The 15,389-nt window shown below is 34.3% G+C and overlaps 1 protein-coding gene across 3 annotated transcripts in view; it reads right to left on the reverse strand.

Annotated features, from left to right (window-relative positions):
- Nucleotides 1-2,299: 2,299 nt before the first annotated feature.
- Nucleotides 2,300-15,389, reverse strand: part of LOC110033754 — a 38,029-nt gene continuing 24,939 nt past the window's right edge. The window contains exons 4-5 of one of the 3 annotated variants that reach the window (XM_020737829.1): nt 4,027-4,296; nt 2,300-2,396 (exon numbers count right to left, since the gene is read on the reverse strand). In XM_020737829.1, coding sequence (XP_020593488.1) covers nt 2,384-2,396; nt 4,027-4,296 — 283 coding nt within the window. In that variant the 3' untranslated portion in view covers nt 2,300-2,383. Of the gene's footprint in view, nt 2,397-4,026; nt 4,316-15,389 lie in introns of those variants that run through there. The other 2 variants (XM_020737833.1, XM_020737830.1) reach the window with 2 other exon arrangements.

The following is a 15,389-nucleotide window of genomic DNA, read 5'->3' on the forward strand; positions in this document are numbered from 1 at the left end:
CGTCTGCTCGGTTTAGAGGACCTGTCTCTTACCTTGGTCAAACAGACAAGCAAAGCCACTCCTTCCTTATTTGTCACACGAAACTTCCTCGAAAGACGTTATCGTATGCTTCCCTCCCAATTGCGAGCACAGCTGCTAATGCACACACACGACTAAGGTTCTTCATTAAATTTCCGAGCATCGTCTTCCTTTCTCTCGATCAACTGTGGTGTCGACAGCAAGGTAAGACTTTTCTTCTGAACATTAGGGTTAGATATGATTCTTCTTTCTCCTTCTTCCCTCTGAGTTCGATGTCGTTGTGACGAAGAGGGGTCCGTTTCTCCTAAAAAAATTTAAATATTTGTTCATCTCGCTTGCTTTCCTCCCCCCTCCCCCCACGTTCACTTAAAAAAAAATGAGACAGAAATGCTCGGTTGTGAGGCTTTACATGCATGTTGAAGAAGTCTTGATATTGGATTAAAACAATCACCGAAGCTTAATTTGGTAAATTTATAAAGGCAATGGAAGAAATAAGAAACAAATAGAGTCAAAAAGACCATACGCTCTTCATAACATACTCACTTGATGGTAAAATCTCAATTAATAGTGTGCATATCGGCGCATGATTGTTATAAGAGATGACAATTAGCAAAAAGCTCTAGAAAAAAAATTATTGAAGTATTTAGAATTTAATGGGTTAGAAAAATTCAAATACTTCTTGGGAATAAGTGACTCAATCTGAACAAGAAATATTTCTCTCCCAACTGAAATATGTTATGAACATATTGAAAGAGACCAAGATAACAGCGAGCAAGCCGTGAGAAACTACAACTGAACCAGAATAAAAAAATAGACCTCCATGAAAGAACTGATGTAAATACGAAACAATATCAAAGGTTAATAGGAAAATTAATTTATTTATCCCACGCTCATCCTGACATCGTGTTCACGGTAAATTTAGTCATATACAAACCTAAAGAGTCATAACTTCAAACCACTTATAGAATCTTTAGATATATCAAATCAAGTTGAGGAAAAAAAAAACTTTATGCACCCTACAAGTTGAAAGATACACAAATGCAAACGAAGTTGGATCAACAATAAATAGAAGTTTTATCTCATAGTATTGTACATTCATAGGAGGAAATCTCATACCTTGGAGAAACAAACAATAACATGTGATTTCAAGATCAAGTGCTGAATCAGAATTTAAAGTTATTGCTCAAGGGATTTAAAGGTTAAAATCATATTAGAAGATTTAAAAACTAAATGAAAAAGCCTATAAACATATATTGTGATAACAAATCACCATTTACACACAATCCAAAGTAACATGATTGCACTAAGCATGTTAAAGTTAATAGGCACTTTATAAAAGACAAATTGAAGGGACATGATTTTCACTTCATATATTGAGCATAGAAAATCAATTGGCTGGCTTATTCACCAAAGGACTCGGCAACCCAACATTTAAAAATATCAAAAGCAAACTTAGAATGATAGATCTCTACCATCTAGCATTATGGAGAGTGTTGAAGCTATGCTCCAATCATAACAAAAAAATTAAGGCACAAGGATCATGACTTTGTATCATTGGATTGTTTCTCTATGACCACCTCAGATAGCAAATAATTTATGGCATGCAGATCAAAGCAATGTACTCTTAGATTTGTCTACCTATAGCCCTCATATAGCAATTCGTGTGCTTTCCTGTAGGATCACCGTCCCCAAACTATTTTTTTCTCTTTCTTTAATTTAATTTTATGTTGTGATGCCTTTAGGAGTTGTATATATAGCAAAACAATTAAGGCATACGAATCAATACTTTGTGCCATTAAATTTGTCTCCCAATAACCCTCAGATTGCAATCCACATGCTTTCCTGTAGGATCACCAGCCCCTACGTATTTTTTTCTCCTTTTTTTATTTTTTTATTTTTAATTTTGTAATGCATCCAGGATTTGTATCTATAGCCCCCCCCCAAAAAACCCCCGGCCGCCACCCGCCCCCTAACTATTTCTTGAGAATTCTTTCCATCGTTTAATTTTCTACATATGAAAAGTCATATTTTAACAAATAAATTTAAAATATTCATATACAAGCAAACCACCTATGACTAGAATGAGCTCATCCAAGAAATAAAACGCCTAACCTGAAGCAAGAATCAATTGGTAAAGCATGCGTTAACTCAATCACCGACCAGAATGTGCATAACATAAGGCACAATTAAATATCATTATGCCAGCATGGTACCTTAAAGTTTCTTGAGAGGAATCCAAATAAAATTTTGTCTTTCTCATCATTGCTGATCTTGAAAAGTCCAGCCAAAACTTGGAGCCTATTCAGTGCTAAGTATAAAAGTGCACAGTCCTTGGGATTCTTCCGCTTGAGATACTGAAGTCTGGCTAGCTTCTCCATCTGTAGCAATAACAAACGAAAGAAAAGTAATGAAGAAGTGTTGAATTATTAGCAATTATTGTTCGAGTGTCATTGTAAAATTTAAACGGAAGGATAACATTAAGATGCTTCAACCTGAAATGTTAGCATGGAAGCTCAGAAAAAATTTTGAGAAAAGTATTTCAACCATGAATAGACGTGATCAGAGAATACAGACAATTTAATTCAAGAAAATCACTTCAAAGATAGCACAAAAGAAATAACACCGCAGAGAATATACAATAAGCCTTTCCGAATAATGCTTGCATGGACTTCAGATGTTTATTGAAACAGGAAAGAAACAAACAAACAAAAGAGATTCACTTTAAATAGATACATGCACAAGGAATCAGATATTTTGCTTATATTTATGTGAAAGCTTGAGGAGAGTCAACCAAATCTACAGGGTTGTAGGAGCAGGCAAAAGGGACAAAAGTTTACAATTCTGTTTAGAACCCAAGGAAACAATTGTTATAAAAGAAAAACAAAATACCTTCCGAATGGAGGAACTTTGTAAACTTATACCACATCTATTAATTATGTTTTCCATCCTTGGGAATTTATGCTACTTTGAGAATGCTTATATCAATCCTTAGAATATTAGTTCCAGTTACAGCTTTGTCGTATGATTATGCCTCCAGCATGAATGTTCAAGTTCAAGCTTCACAGTTAAATGGAGAAGTTAAGAACAACTTGTGCTCATTGAATATTCAAGGCCCAAACAGTAGCTCAATGATGTTTAAATATACTAGAACCAGGATTTTATTCAAAAAAGTTTGCATACGGTGATATACCAGTCATTTGATTACCACAATCAAAATAATAACCATAAGATTTACTCATAGTAATTGATACAATTCAATTTAGCTGTAATGAAGCTCTGTTAAAGGAAAAGAAGTCTAGCATACTTTCATTGCCCTAAAATGGCCAAACTCCAATATCTATAAAGGAAATAGGCCACCGGCACTCTTCCAGAAAAATGAAAAGCTTGATGTCAGTCCGTAACTAACTGCAAGGAATGTATACATGATTTGAAAATTTTCCTCTTAGACGACTACTTCTAAAATGCAGAATGTCACTTCTAAAAATCTGCATAGATTGCATTTAGTGAACAGCGTAAGCAAAAAAATTAAGCATTTTTCTATGAGCTACTTATGAGTAAACTTTGTGCCTATTCATGCCAAAAACAAGGCCCACACTACCATTGCAAACTTCAACAGCGTGGATGTAGAAGGCAAGATGTATTATTTTAAAAACTGAAAAGACCCCACCATTGCAAGTACGAAAACACAGATTAAAGAAAAAATTTTGAGTGCTAATGGCCTGAAAGTATAAATAACGGGCCCATGTAAACTGGCATTCTGATTCTATGCGTTACAAGACCTTGGCAGCATAAAACCATGAGATAATCAATAAGTATCAAAACAATAAATTAGCCTGAAGCATAAATTTGCCAAAAATGAGAATAAGTTAATTTAATGTATCAACAATTTTCAATATAATACCAGTAAGACTATGAGGGATAATAAAAATGTAAATCTTAAGTATTTTCATCAAGTCAAAAAATTTTTTATAAGACCTTTCGCCGAACAAGATAAAATTATACAATAACCTTAAAAAATGTAAGACTGGCCAAGACAAACCCATTCTTACTCTTGCCCTTAGCTGGGATACATTCGTCAACCAAAATCCCACACCCAAATTGCGCAATTCTAGCCAAGAAGGTTCAGTAGACAACATCGAATTTAATAGATTTTCCTGGCAGTCAGACTGGCACGCACATGCAATCATCCATGATGCAATAGCAAATTCTTCCATGGAAGCCACTCTTCCAACCTTCCGAATAAAGTGAAAATGCTGAAATCTCACTCCAACCCAAAACCTTTGAATTGCAAAGTAATCTGATTAATACATTAATTAATAAATACATAACAGCACCAAATTCACGATTTCAAGTTAGTATTTTTATAATGACCAGAAGAAAAGGGAAAACATGGATCTCTTCTGCAGTAGAAAGAATGAAACATAGACAATATCACGTCATCCAATTATGTAAAGAAAAGTTGGACCTTTCAATTTGATAATGTTTCTTTGAGTGCAAATCCTAAATGGTAGGCATATTAGACATTAGGATAAGCCATCAAAAGGTTACCAAACAAAAGAGAAAAACATTTAAACCTGATATACCAATAACAAACACATAATTAGAAACCCAGTTTAAGACCTAGTAAATATGACAAAAATAGCAAGGCAAACCGTTTTCCAAAACAAGTAACAAATTACTCAAGAATTTTTAACCGAAGAAACTATTAAAACTCAGATACTGAATCCATCAATGCAAAACCCAAGTAATAATACACCTCGGCAGAAACCTAAACACACTATGGATATACATCAAGTACAAAACTTACCTCCAGATTTAACTTCAAGAGTTTTGGCATGTAAAATAAAGCATAAAAAATAAGATCATTAGATGAGTACATAAATTACTAAGAATTATGAGAGAGAAGGGATGGACCAAAGGTTATGCAGATAGAAGTAGTTCAAAATGATTTGTGAAGAATAAAGTTAAGAACTCAGACAGTAGAACATAATTGTGAATGATAAATGAGGATGCATAAAGCTAAAGCTAAGATGTTGGAACAAGGGTAATGATGATGACAAAATTTACCTCTAGGATGATAAGAAGCCCAAACAATGCCTATGTTGGACTAACAAAGTCAAACTTAATTATCAGTTAAGTGAGACAAACTGGCCTAGTCAACCACTATTTTGACATTTTGAGCATTAAGAAGGTGCTTCAACGAAAGAATTGAGCTTGAAAACCATTTAAAATAAATTGAGGTCTTAATAATGCATTAGCTCCAACCAAGGTAGGGTTTAAGGAAGGGTTGAAATATGCAACCTAACCCTACATTCACTCAGATTATTATGTGACTATAAGTGGTAAAGTTTTTAATAAAGTCAATAAACTTAATATATTATATCAACCTCTCCTAATATACTGCACTGGTGGAAGTGCACGAAGAGAGGCATGCAAAAGAAACATATAATCAGTATAGTGTATTCTCTTGATAAAATTTAACCCTAAAAAATGTGTCAGAAAGATCAAGAATTTCATATTAAACAAGTATCATAGCAAGTATTAATTAAAAGGAAACAAGTTGCACGACCCCAGCAAGGTCGTGACACAAGCTCCCTAGCCTAAGGCTGCAAATTGTTCTGGTAAAATTCATTCTTAGCCATTAAATTTTGAATGAATTTAATCTATTCAAAAAAAAAAAAAAAGGAAATTAACCTTAAATCAAATTCAAATTTCACCCTAAACCCGACCTTAAACAAAATCCTACAATAGTGAGCAAGGTTGGATTTAATTTTAGCATTCTTAATTGAAAATTTCTGGCATTGACCTCGCCACTAGCAAAGCCAAAACATTAAATGTGAAGTACCACAACTAAAGCTCATTCATGAACCAGAACAATGCATTTATCATCGTGGCAAGGAATGCATGCCTGTGTCAATTCATTCTTTGCTTCCAGAGTACCTAGGGAATGTCAAGATTGTAAAAATATTCATTGTTCCTAGCATTATTTAAGAGAGCCTTTACCATCAATTGATATGATGCCCAATCAATGTATTATGTCATAGAGATTTATTCAAATTCCAAATTAGGTGCTTTATAATACAATTATGTATGACATAACTATTTGCTCATTTTAAGTGATACAAGAACTATTCTACAACATCACCATCATTAGCAAACCTAAATTTTAAAGATCCCTTACATTTATAAATACCCCATCATGAGAGTCATTTAATGGTTACAGAATATGGATGAGGAGAAAAATTCCCAAGCTTTCATATTGCATTCTCCACTACAGAACCAAACCACAATGCTTCGAGTATTCTCCCTTTCACTTACAAAAGCAATCAAGTCATTATTAAATATTGGAAACTTTGTTTACATGATTACTAAAAGCTTCCATCAAGTTCTCAATAATAAACCGCTGAGGCCAAAGATACTCTTCTCGTTTTCCCATCTAAAATAGCTACTGCATTTGTATTTTTCTCTTGGACATAATATTGTAATCTTATCAGTTCACTCGAATCTCTTCCTTTCAACACTCTAGAGCAAATCCTATAAACAGTCAAGATTATTGTTGTTATCCTACATAGGTGCAAGATGGAATATTTTACTAGCTTTCTCTCAAAGTGTGCAAACCACTATAAATCTATCTACTTTTCTCAATGCTTCTCTTTTATTCTATATTTCCTCATAGAGCAACAAAAACACGATACTTTCTCGTATCTCTCAATTTGAAATGCTAAATGTCACTTTTTCCATGGTTAGCAAAGAAAAGTAACGTTCCACCATTCAAATTTCTTAGTGCCATCTGTGGAAAAATCTGTTTTTATTAGAGTGAAAAGAATCTATGGTAAATCAACATCCACCAAATGATGCTGCTCCAAATCAGTTTCATTCTCAACCTAAATTCTACCCCACCGGTTCCTCTATAAGTAATGCCTTTATTAACCAACGCTAATTTGATTACCACATGAAGAGCCTTTGCAGTAAATACCCAGCCTGCTGAAGTCATGCAAGTCTCCTTTGCCAAATAAGCTTCTCACTTTACCAGTAACAGCATGGGGGTTCAAATCAAGGATGTTCCCTTAGCATTTAACCTCAAGCTACCATTCATTCACACAAAATTCCCTTCTCCACAAAATACTGGAGGAAGTTGAAACATTGAAGTTTAAAGTTCATTAGCTCGAGACCTGTAAGAGCATTTGTTGATTCCTCTGACCAGCTGGATATTTTCAATAACATAATTTCTTTGTATATGTTTTTAATCCCATGAAGTGTCTCCTATGCACCACCAACTCAGATGCAACCCAAAGATGATTCAAGTTCCTTCCTCTTGATAGCATTCTTCATTGAAGAGTTTTCTTATACCTTTCTCAAATTTGTCTTGAAGTTTTATACATCCTTTTCCCTAGATTTTATGGCTCTAAGAATATTTTATCCCTTTAAGAACTAAAGTGGTTCCATGTTTTGACTACAAATCAAATCATAAACAATCAGAACTACAACCATTATATTTGAAGAATTTTTTAGATCATTTGATTGATACCTTTTGCATGGTTGCAAGGATGGCAATTCTAGGTTAGCCCTGCAGCATCCTAAGAAGTTTTGATCAAAAACTTCGCAAAATCTATCTTCTACTAGTAACCAAATGTAAATTCAATATAAATCTTCTTTATACGGATAATAACATCCATATATACTAGGACCCTAGGCACAACTATCCTAGAGAGTTTAGCAAAATATCAAAATCCTCATGAAGTGATTATCCAAAAATAGAACAAGAGAAAATAGAGTAGATTAGTTCACGTAGAGAAAATAAATCTGTGAAAGCACAACTCAAACAAGAGTAGCAGATAATTCCACAAAATAATCAAAATGTGGACATCACGTAACATCCACGATAAAAAAATCATTCACATAATAGAGCATGACGAAACACCCAAAAGCTTTACTAGATTTAAAATTAAAGTAATGTTAGACATTCTCAACTATTGTTGCTGACAAAAGAAGGCCACCCCTCTTCTCCTTCTATGATAGTGTGGTTTAGGTATTCAAATTAAAACTTAAAATTGTTGTGAACAATCTCTATGATAGAAATACAATTCACATTGAAGGTTAATATCCCATGTTTGAGTTCAAGCTTGAATTATGTTGAGTAAGTATGAGTGGCATTCGAGCTTAGCAAATAGGTTATCAAGCTAAGCACATTCCTATGCTAGTATCAGCTCATTTATCCCCTGTTTTTTGGGAAAGCAATATTGTACATAAGATGTCTATAGAAATTCTCATTTATAATATAAGATCAGGTTTACTATCTTCCTGTAATATCCTAGAAAAAAAAATCCAACCAACTGTCAGTCATTAATAAGTTAAGAAGGCAATCATGAAAAGGAAAAAACGAGAGAGCATGCGCGTCTTAACTCCCATAAATCATAATCGATAGCGAGAGAGGAAGAGTAGGCAAAGGAGTGAGGGCAAGGAATTGAAGGGGCAAATAAGGTGGACAAAGTAGAACGGTGAACCAATGCACCTCAATTTCCAAAGAACGAAGGAGCATAAGAGACGGAGTGGATGATTTCACCTAATGCAAAGCACAGAGTGCTTGAGAGAAAGATGGTATGCGAGTCCAGTGAGTAAGTGCATGTCGGACGAGCTCAAGCAAGATCAAGTTTCTTAGTGAAGTCAAACAATGATGAACAATTAAGTGAGTGAAGCTATTTGCGTGAGTTTCTGTGATCGAGCAACGATATAACTCGATCAATTAATCACGTAAAGGAAGAAGGCCCGAAGCAATATAGGAGTCAATCATAAATTTGTTGCAGCACTGAGCTAACGATTCTGGCGAAACCAACTTGATCAAGTAGAGCCAATAAAGCCCAACTTCAGAAGATTTTTTAAAAACTCGAAAGTTAAATAAACCAAATTTAAACACAGTCCAAATTGTTTATGTATGTTCACGAACAAATTCGTTTATAGTTTAATAAGTAACAAGTTAAATGCCCTAAAGTAAATCCATGATAAATTATGTCATATATGATATATCTTTTAAAAAAATATGATTAATTAGAACTTATTTAATTATAAGTTTAATAAATAATTTATAAATTATTATCACGATATAATATAATTCAATACAATCGCTTCTTATTTCTTTATTTCTTAACAGTAGCTTATTATTATTTTATTTAATTTGTATAAATAAGTTGGATACTAATTCAAAATTAATTTAATTACTTATATGTTTGGATTTGTAGAATTATTTGTTAATAAATTTTATGAAAATCAAGTACTCATTTAACTCGTTCAAAAACTCATTCAACTAATATAAACAAATCAAGTATAAGTCAAATACAATTATTAAAAATTTTAATAAAATGAAGATATATGTGAAAGCTCTGCTCGAGCTCAAGTCATATATAAACAACTCATAATATAGCAAAGTCAAGTCCAATGCAGGACAAACACAACTCGATTAGAGCCGTATTTACATTCAATAACAATTTATTTTATGTTATAACTAATATTTTATTTTTTTGAGAAAGAAACATACATGTCAACATTATTATATGGATGGCTACAAAATAGTTTCTCTAAGTAAGATAGTATATGATTATAGCATAACTTCTAAATTTCAGTCATTAGCAGATAAACATATAATATCTCATAAAAAATAATACATATTACGAACATGTAATGAAAAGATGTATATAAGAAAGTTCGCAGGTGATGTCGAACGAAGAAGTTCATCCTTTATGATACTAAATAAGAACACCAATGTACACATGTTTATGAGATTTCTTCCACCTCAAACAATAGCTGAAAATAAACTTGTAATGCCCAAAAGTTTAGGCTCTGTTTGAGATCACTTTCTATTTTCTGTAATTTGTTTTTGAAAACAAAAAACAATAAACAAACTCAAATATAATGTTTGTTTATTCATTTTTTTATTTTTTTTAATTTTATTTCAGAACACATAAAAAACTTGTTTTAAAAACATCAAAAACAAAGAAATTGTATTTTTGGTGTTTTAAAAACACGTTTTTCGGATGATTTTTTGTGCGAGGCTCTGCTACCCGCCGCCAGCCGCCACAGCTGGCCCACGCTCGCCTGCCTTCATCTTGTCGGTTTTCGCCCGGCGCAGCCTCTGCCCCTCGTCGCTGCCCGCCAAACAGCTGAAGGCATCGTCTGGCGCCAGTTGTCGTCGGTCGATGCCTGCCCCAGCCAGCTTCAGCAGCCACTCGGCGCACACCGCCGCTTGCTGCCTACCCGCCCACAGATAATGTTTCTTGTTCGTTAGAGCAAGGAAGACGTCATATACGTCATTGGAGGTAAAGCTTAATGCTGGAGTGTACGTAGACCCAACCATTTCATAAGTAGTAGTTTTTTTCTTAAAAAAAATAGAAATTACCCAACCAAATGTATTTTATTATTTTTTTTAATTTTAAAAACATATAAATCATAACAGTATCAAATACATTTTCTAAAAATAGAAAATAAAAATAAGACAGACTAAAAATGAAAACAAAATAGAATACAAAGTGATCCCAAAAATGCACTAAGAAATCAAGTATGACAATTGTTAACGGATTAGAAAATAAAACATTGGAGTTATAAGTATAATTAAATTAATTAAACTTCTATTATCCATAATCCTATTAATCTCGCAGCTCCACTGTTCACAACCAACATCCATACCTTTTATTCAATTCGTTCGGTCTAATAGGGCTACAAGCTTCGATTTCCTTCCCCTCTCCTGAATCCCTTCTCTCTCTCTCATTTTCCACTCTCCATTAAGGCATCGACTTGACAACAGCTCGATAGAGGAGCTATGACCCTTGCTATAGTGCAAGGGGTGCAAGCAACAAATCGGAGGCCACAGTTCACGGCAAGGGCATCGGGGACGAAATTAAAAGGAATGAATCCCTCTTTCACATTATTTGAGACTTAAATCTCCCTCCTCACCTTTCTGTACTGAAGTTTGCCTCATTTTTAAAGCATTTTTCATTTCTGACAGTCTTTAGTGACGTCGATCCTGTGTCAAAAGCATCAAAAATGGTTTGCAAGCTTTCATAAGGGTTTTAGCGCGAAATCAGCAGAGGAAGAGTGAAGAATAGGGTGCTAGGAAGAGTTGGGGAGAGAAATAGACGATTTTGGAAAGACGAATTTATGCTGAGAAACTCATTTGAGGTATGTTTTGGGGAAATAAGTTATGTTTTGAGTTAATGCAGGTTATGAGCCCAAATTTTATGAAAACCCGTGATGCTTAAGAATTTTCAGACTATCTATATGAGGCAACGAGCTCAACACGAGCGTATGGGAACTCGTCTTAGGGTTGCTCCTCCAAGTCAGGTGAAAAATCTTGTGTTAATTTAAAAAAAAAATCTTCTATAGTTTTTCATATGATTTCTCATTTGACACGGATGCATTTAGAAATTCCTGCATATTATAGATGAGTACATGCTCGGAAATGTATGATTACAAGTTGACTTCTTTAACTATATATGTGATGTTATGATATGTTATGATACATTACAGGTATTCATATGATTCATACATGTATATGAAATGTTTCTTAATCTATGTTACAGGTATTATGTTTTAAGAAATATCATGAGAAATGTTACGGGCATACTATTACATGAGTGTTTATAACTACAATGCAGAATTTCCAAATCCTAATATTTATACAGAGACGAACTCTGAGAACTGTGGGTATGCGTGGGCTATTGGTAATTTTTATGATGGGAGAAGCCAAACCTTTATCGATAATTTATATAGCCTTTAGGGCAGAATGACAACTATTGTTATAAAAGGACGTGAAAATAGTTTAGTCATATACATTAAACAAGTGATATGACTATGAAATGAAATTGTTATAATTATATATGATAAATAACTTATAAACATACTTATGAATATGTTTTTTATTATATTTATGATTTCATGTTTACAACCTATATGTTACACTACGGTTTTTATTTGTATGCTACATGCTCTATTTTCATGTTTCCATTGTGCTAGCATGTTATGACTAGTGTATAGAGATGTACAATTTCATACGGGCATTCACGTTGTTTATTTTCTATATATAAAATTTTATGTAAACTCTGATTATTTTTTTTCTTTTTAAAAAAGCCCAAGGGCTAATATATTAAAGAAGAAAATGTACAGACAGGTTGTATGAGAGGACATAAAAGAAAGCCCAACTCACACAATACAACACAACAACCCAATAAAGCAAAGACACATAATAATAAAAAACCACCAACAGGAGTAAAAGTGTTAGGGACGCCCCACTTTAGTCCTCCCTCTACCCTAGTTCTCGGAAGGGAGCCGGCTAACAAATTGGTAAGGTGCGTACCATTACCCGAAGTAACCAAAGTATCATCCATCAGATTTATGAGTTCAAGTAGGTTTCCATCATTCTTCTTCTTCCTAGATGTGTAGACCTGTCATTCCTTATCAGATGATTGACTCATCTGATCAATGAATTGGTCCAAAAGTGGTCAGACAGGTATAGGTCGTTGCACATCATGATCCCCATGAGTTTGAGTAATATTGACATCTTTCTGGACCTTATGAGGTAGTGAAGCAGTAGAAGTATTTTCATTTGTAATATCAGTGATAGGTTCTAAGGCAGGCGGAGTCTGAAGAATCTCCCTCGCCTGCACGATAGGAGGTTTCAAAGACGGGGGAGCTACAGCATTGTGTGGAGACTGAATGGTTGCATATTGTCCGCGGGGATAATGACGTCTTCAGGTGTATCATTTTGATGATCAATAGTGTCAATAACTTGGAGCTGATCAGGAGGAGATGGAATCACTGCCTATAGCGGAGCACTTTACTTTTTTGGTCTGAGGTGGGGTTGTAGATGATGGCATTGAGAACTGGAGTGGAAGAACATACGACAATTCAAACAATATGAAGGAAAAAGGCTCAATCTCTACCTTCTGTCAAAATTTTATGGTGTTGTGTGTTTAACCAAATTTCCTCAGAAGCAGAAGAAGTAATGTTTCTTTCAACAAATACTCTGGCTTCAGATGGACGGGAAAAATTAAAAGTAGGAATATCCATCTTGAGTGGCTTACCATAAGCTGAGGCAATAGAGTACAATAATTTTTGAGAAAAATAATCAAATTTTCATACCAGGGAGGTGAATCCAAAGCGGAATGATTGGCACTGTCGTTTGTGGGTCAAAATCCACAGACCATTGATTATTTCTTTGAGCACATTATTGCTCATTCTTTATTATTACCTTTCAGGTATGGGCAACGAGCACCGAGACGAGTAGTCAGGTGTGTCTTCATACAGCTTTTGCATGATATTTTTAGAGAGAAATTTTAGATACATACTTTTATTATATTGGATACATCCATATCTTCTGTTAATAATCTTTTTTCTACGGAATAATTACATCTTTATGGATACATCCAATCTTTTTTAATTCTTCCATTACTGTAACAGATCCTCTTCTTTATTGGCATTGAAGATGAAATCATTACGTAAAGGCCTGTTCAAAAAATATTATACTCTACACCTTGAAACTTTTTCTCCCAAGTAGTGAAATCTGTTAGAGGAACATCCAGCTCCAAAATTAATATTTAAATAAAATGGTAGAGAGCAATTCAATTGAACAGATAAACTTTATGAATCCAACATGCCCGTAAAGCAAGCATCCATGTAAAGGCCTGCTCGTCGGCTGGCACCATCTAAGGAATAGCGTAAGCAGAAATTTCAAGCCTCACAGGAAAGTATCGCAAGTTACAAACCATTCCAAGCGAAGAAAAAGTTATGAATCTTACAGACGAGCGAAAGGTTGATAGTCGTACGAGAGGAGGCAGACGAAGGCGATGGGGTTGAGAGATCTGTGCAAGAGGAGGAGGCAGACGAAGGCGAACGAGAGTTAGGGCAGAGGGATCGAGGGCGAGATTTGTCTTTCAGTCAAATAAAGCGCGGGTCGCATTTAATGTAAACTTGAGAACGACGTTTTTAAAAACGCCCGATATACATGATTTCCAACTGCCGGTAGCATTTTTAAAACGCCACTAAGCTCCTCCAAATGCACCCTTAGCAATTCTATATAAATTGTATGTTTTTGGCGATATAATTTCAATGCTCCCGAGAATGTATATGAATGAGTTATAAAATTCAATGTATCATGTATGTTACCATGATCTAGTTAGACGAATTCATCACTCACTAGGTATTGATTATACAAGTCAGGATGAGCACTGGTCAAAGTTAGTCTGACCAAATAACCATCATTTGTTGCACCTCGATTGACTTACCAGGGGGTTAGTTCGAGTGTAACAGAAAGTGGCATCAAAACATGATTATTGGATGAAAGGAATGATAGAAGCGTGTTGGATTTAGAAGAAATAAAAAAGAGACCAAATATGAATTGATTATACAAAGCTATAAGTTGATGAATTTGGGGTGGGTATCTAATACGACTTAAGTTATCATGCATGCACAACATAATATTATATGATAAATTGTATTTAAATAATAAATTGTACCAAGACAAAAAAATATTTCGAAAGAAAACCTAAAAGTACTGAGGATCAATCTCGTAGGTCGGGTGCATAATAAGAAGTATGATCTAGAAATGTTTTGAACAGAAATGAAAATCAAAATAAGATAATTGCAGACACCAAAACAACTGAGTTATAGGGTATATTACAATTGATATAACAAATGGTCAAAAAAATGGTTGTTATCGAAAGATTTTTCACTAATACAGGGTCCAGATCTAAACCTGGGGCAAAAGCGAATTGACACTTGAAGATATTTCAGTCTTTCAAGCCAACTGCATCCAAGGGTGCATTGACCCTACAGTTGTTGAAGATTGGCTCCTGAAGACCGAAAAAATTTTGGATGGTATGATTTGTCCGAAAAACAGAAAAGTAGTGTTTGCTACTGTCATGCTAAAGGGCGAGGCAGAAAGGTGGTAGCAAACGCAGTATAAAGAAAAATTTCAGCAAATACCTTTTCCACAAATTCAATGAGATGACTTAATCAGAGCCTTCAAAGATTGATTCATTCTGTCTTAAGCCAAATTAGAGCCGCAAGAAGTATTTTTCAATTTAACTAAGGTGTCCAAGATTGTTATGCAATAGAAGGCATAATTTACTTCTCTTTCTAAAAATGCAACTCACAGTATTAGCACCTAAAAGGAAAATGTCATAGAATTCTATATGGTTAGAGATCAGATGAGGTTGGCTTTAGCACTATTTCAGATCATTAATTTCTCAATGCTAGTCGAAAGGGCCATAACAATCAAAAATGAGTTGAATTTTTCCAATCAGCAATAGCAGTTTTACGCAAGCAAGCTAAAGAATTTCCGCAAGGGAGACTACTTCCAAATCAAGAAAATTAAATCAGAAAGT

Source organism: Phalaenopsis equestris, unplaced genomic scaffold (assembly GCF_001263595.1).
Source record: "Phalaenopsis equestris unplaced genomic scaffold, ASM126359v1 Scaffold001278, whole genome shotgun sequence".
Taxonomy (NCBI): Eukaryota; Viridiplantae; Streptophyta; class Magnoliopsida; order Asparagales; family Orchidaceae; genus Phalaenopsis; species Phalaenopsis equestris.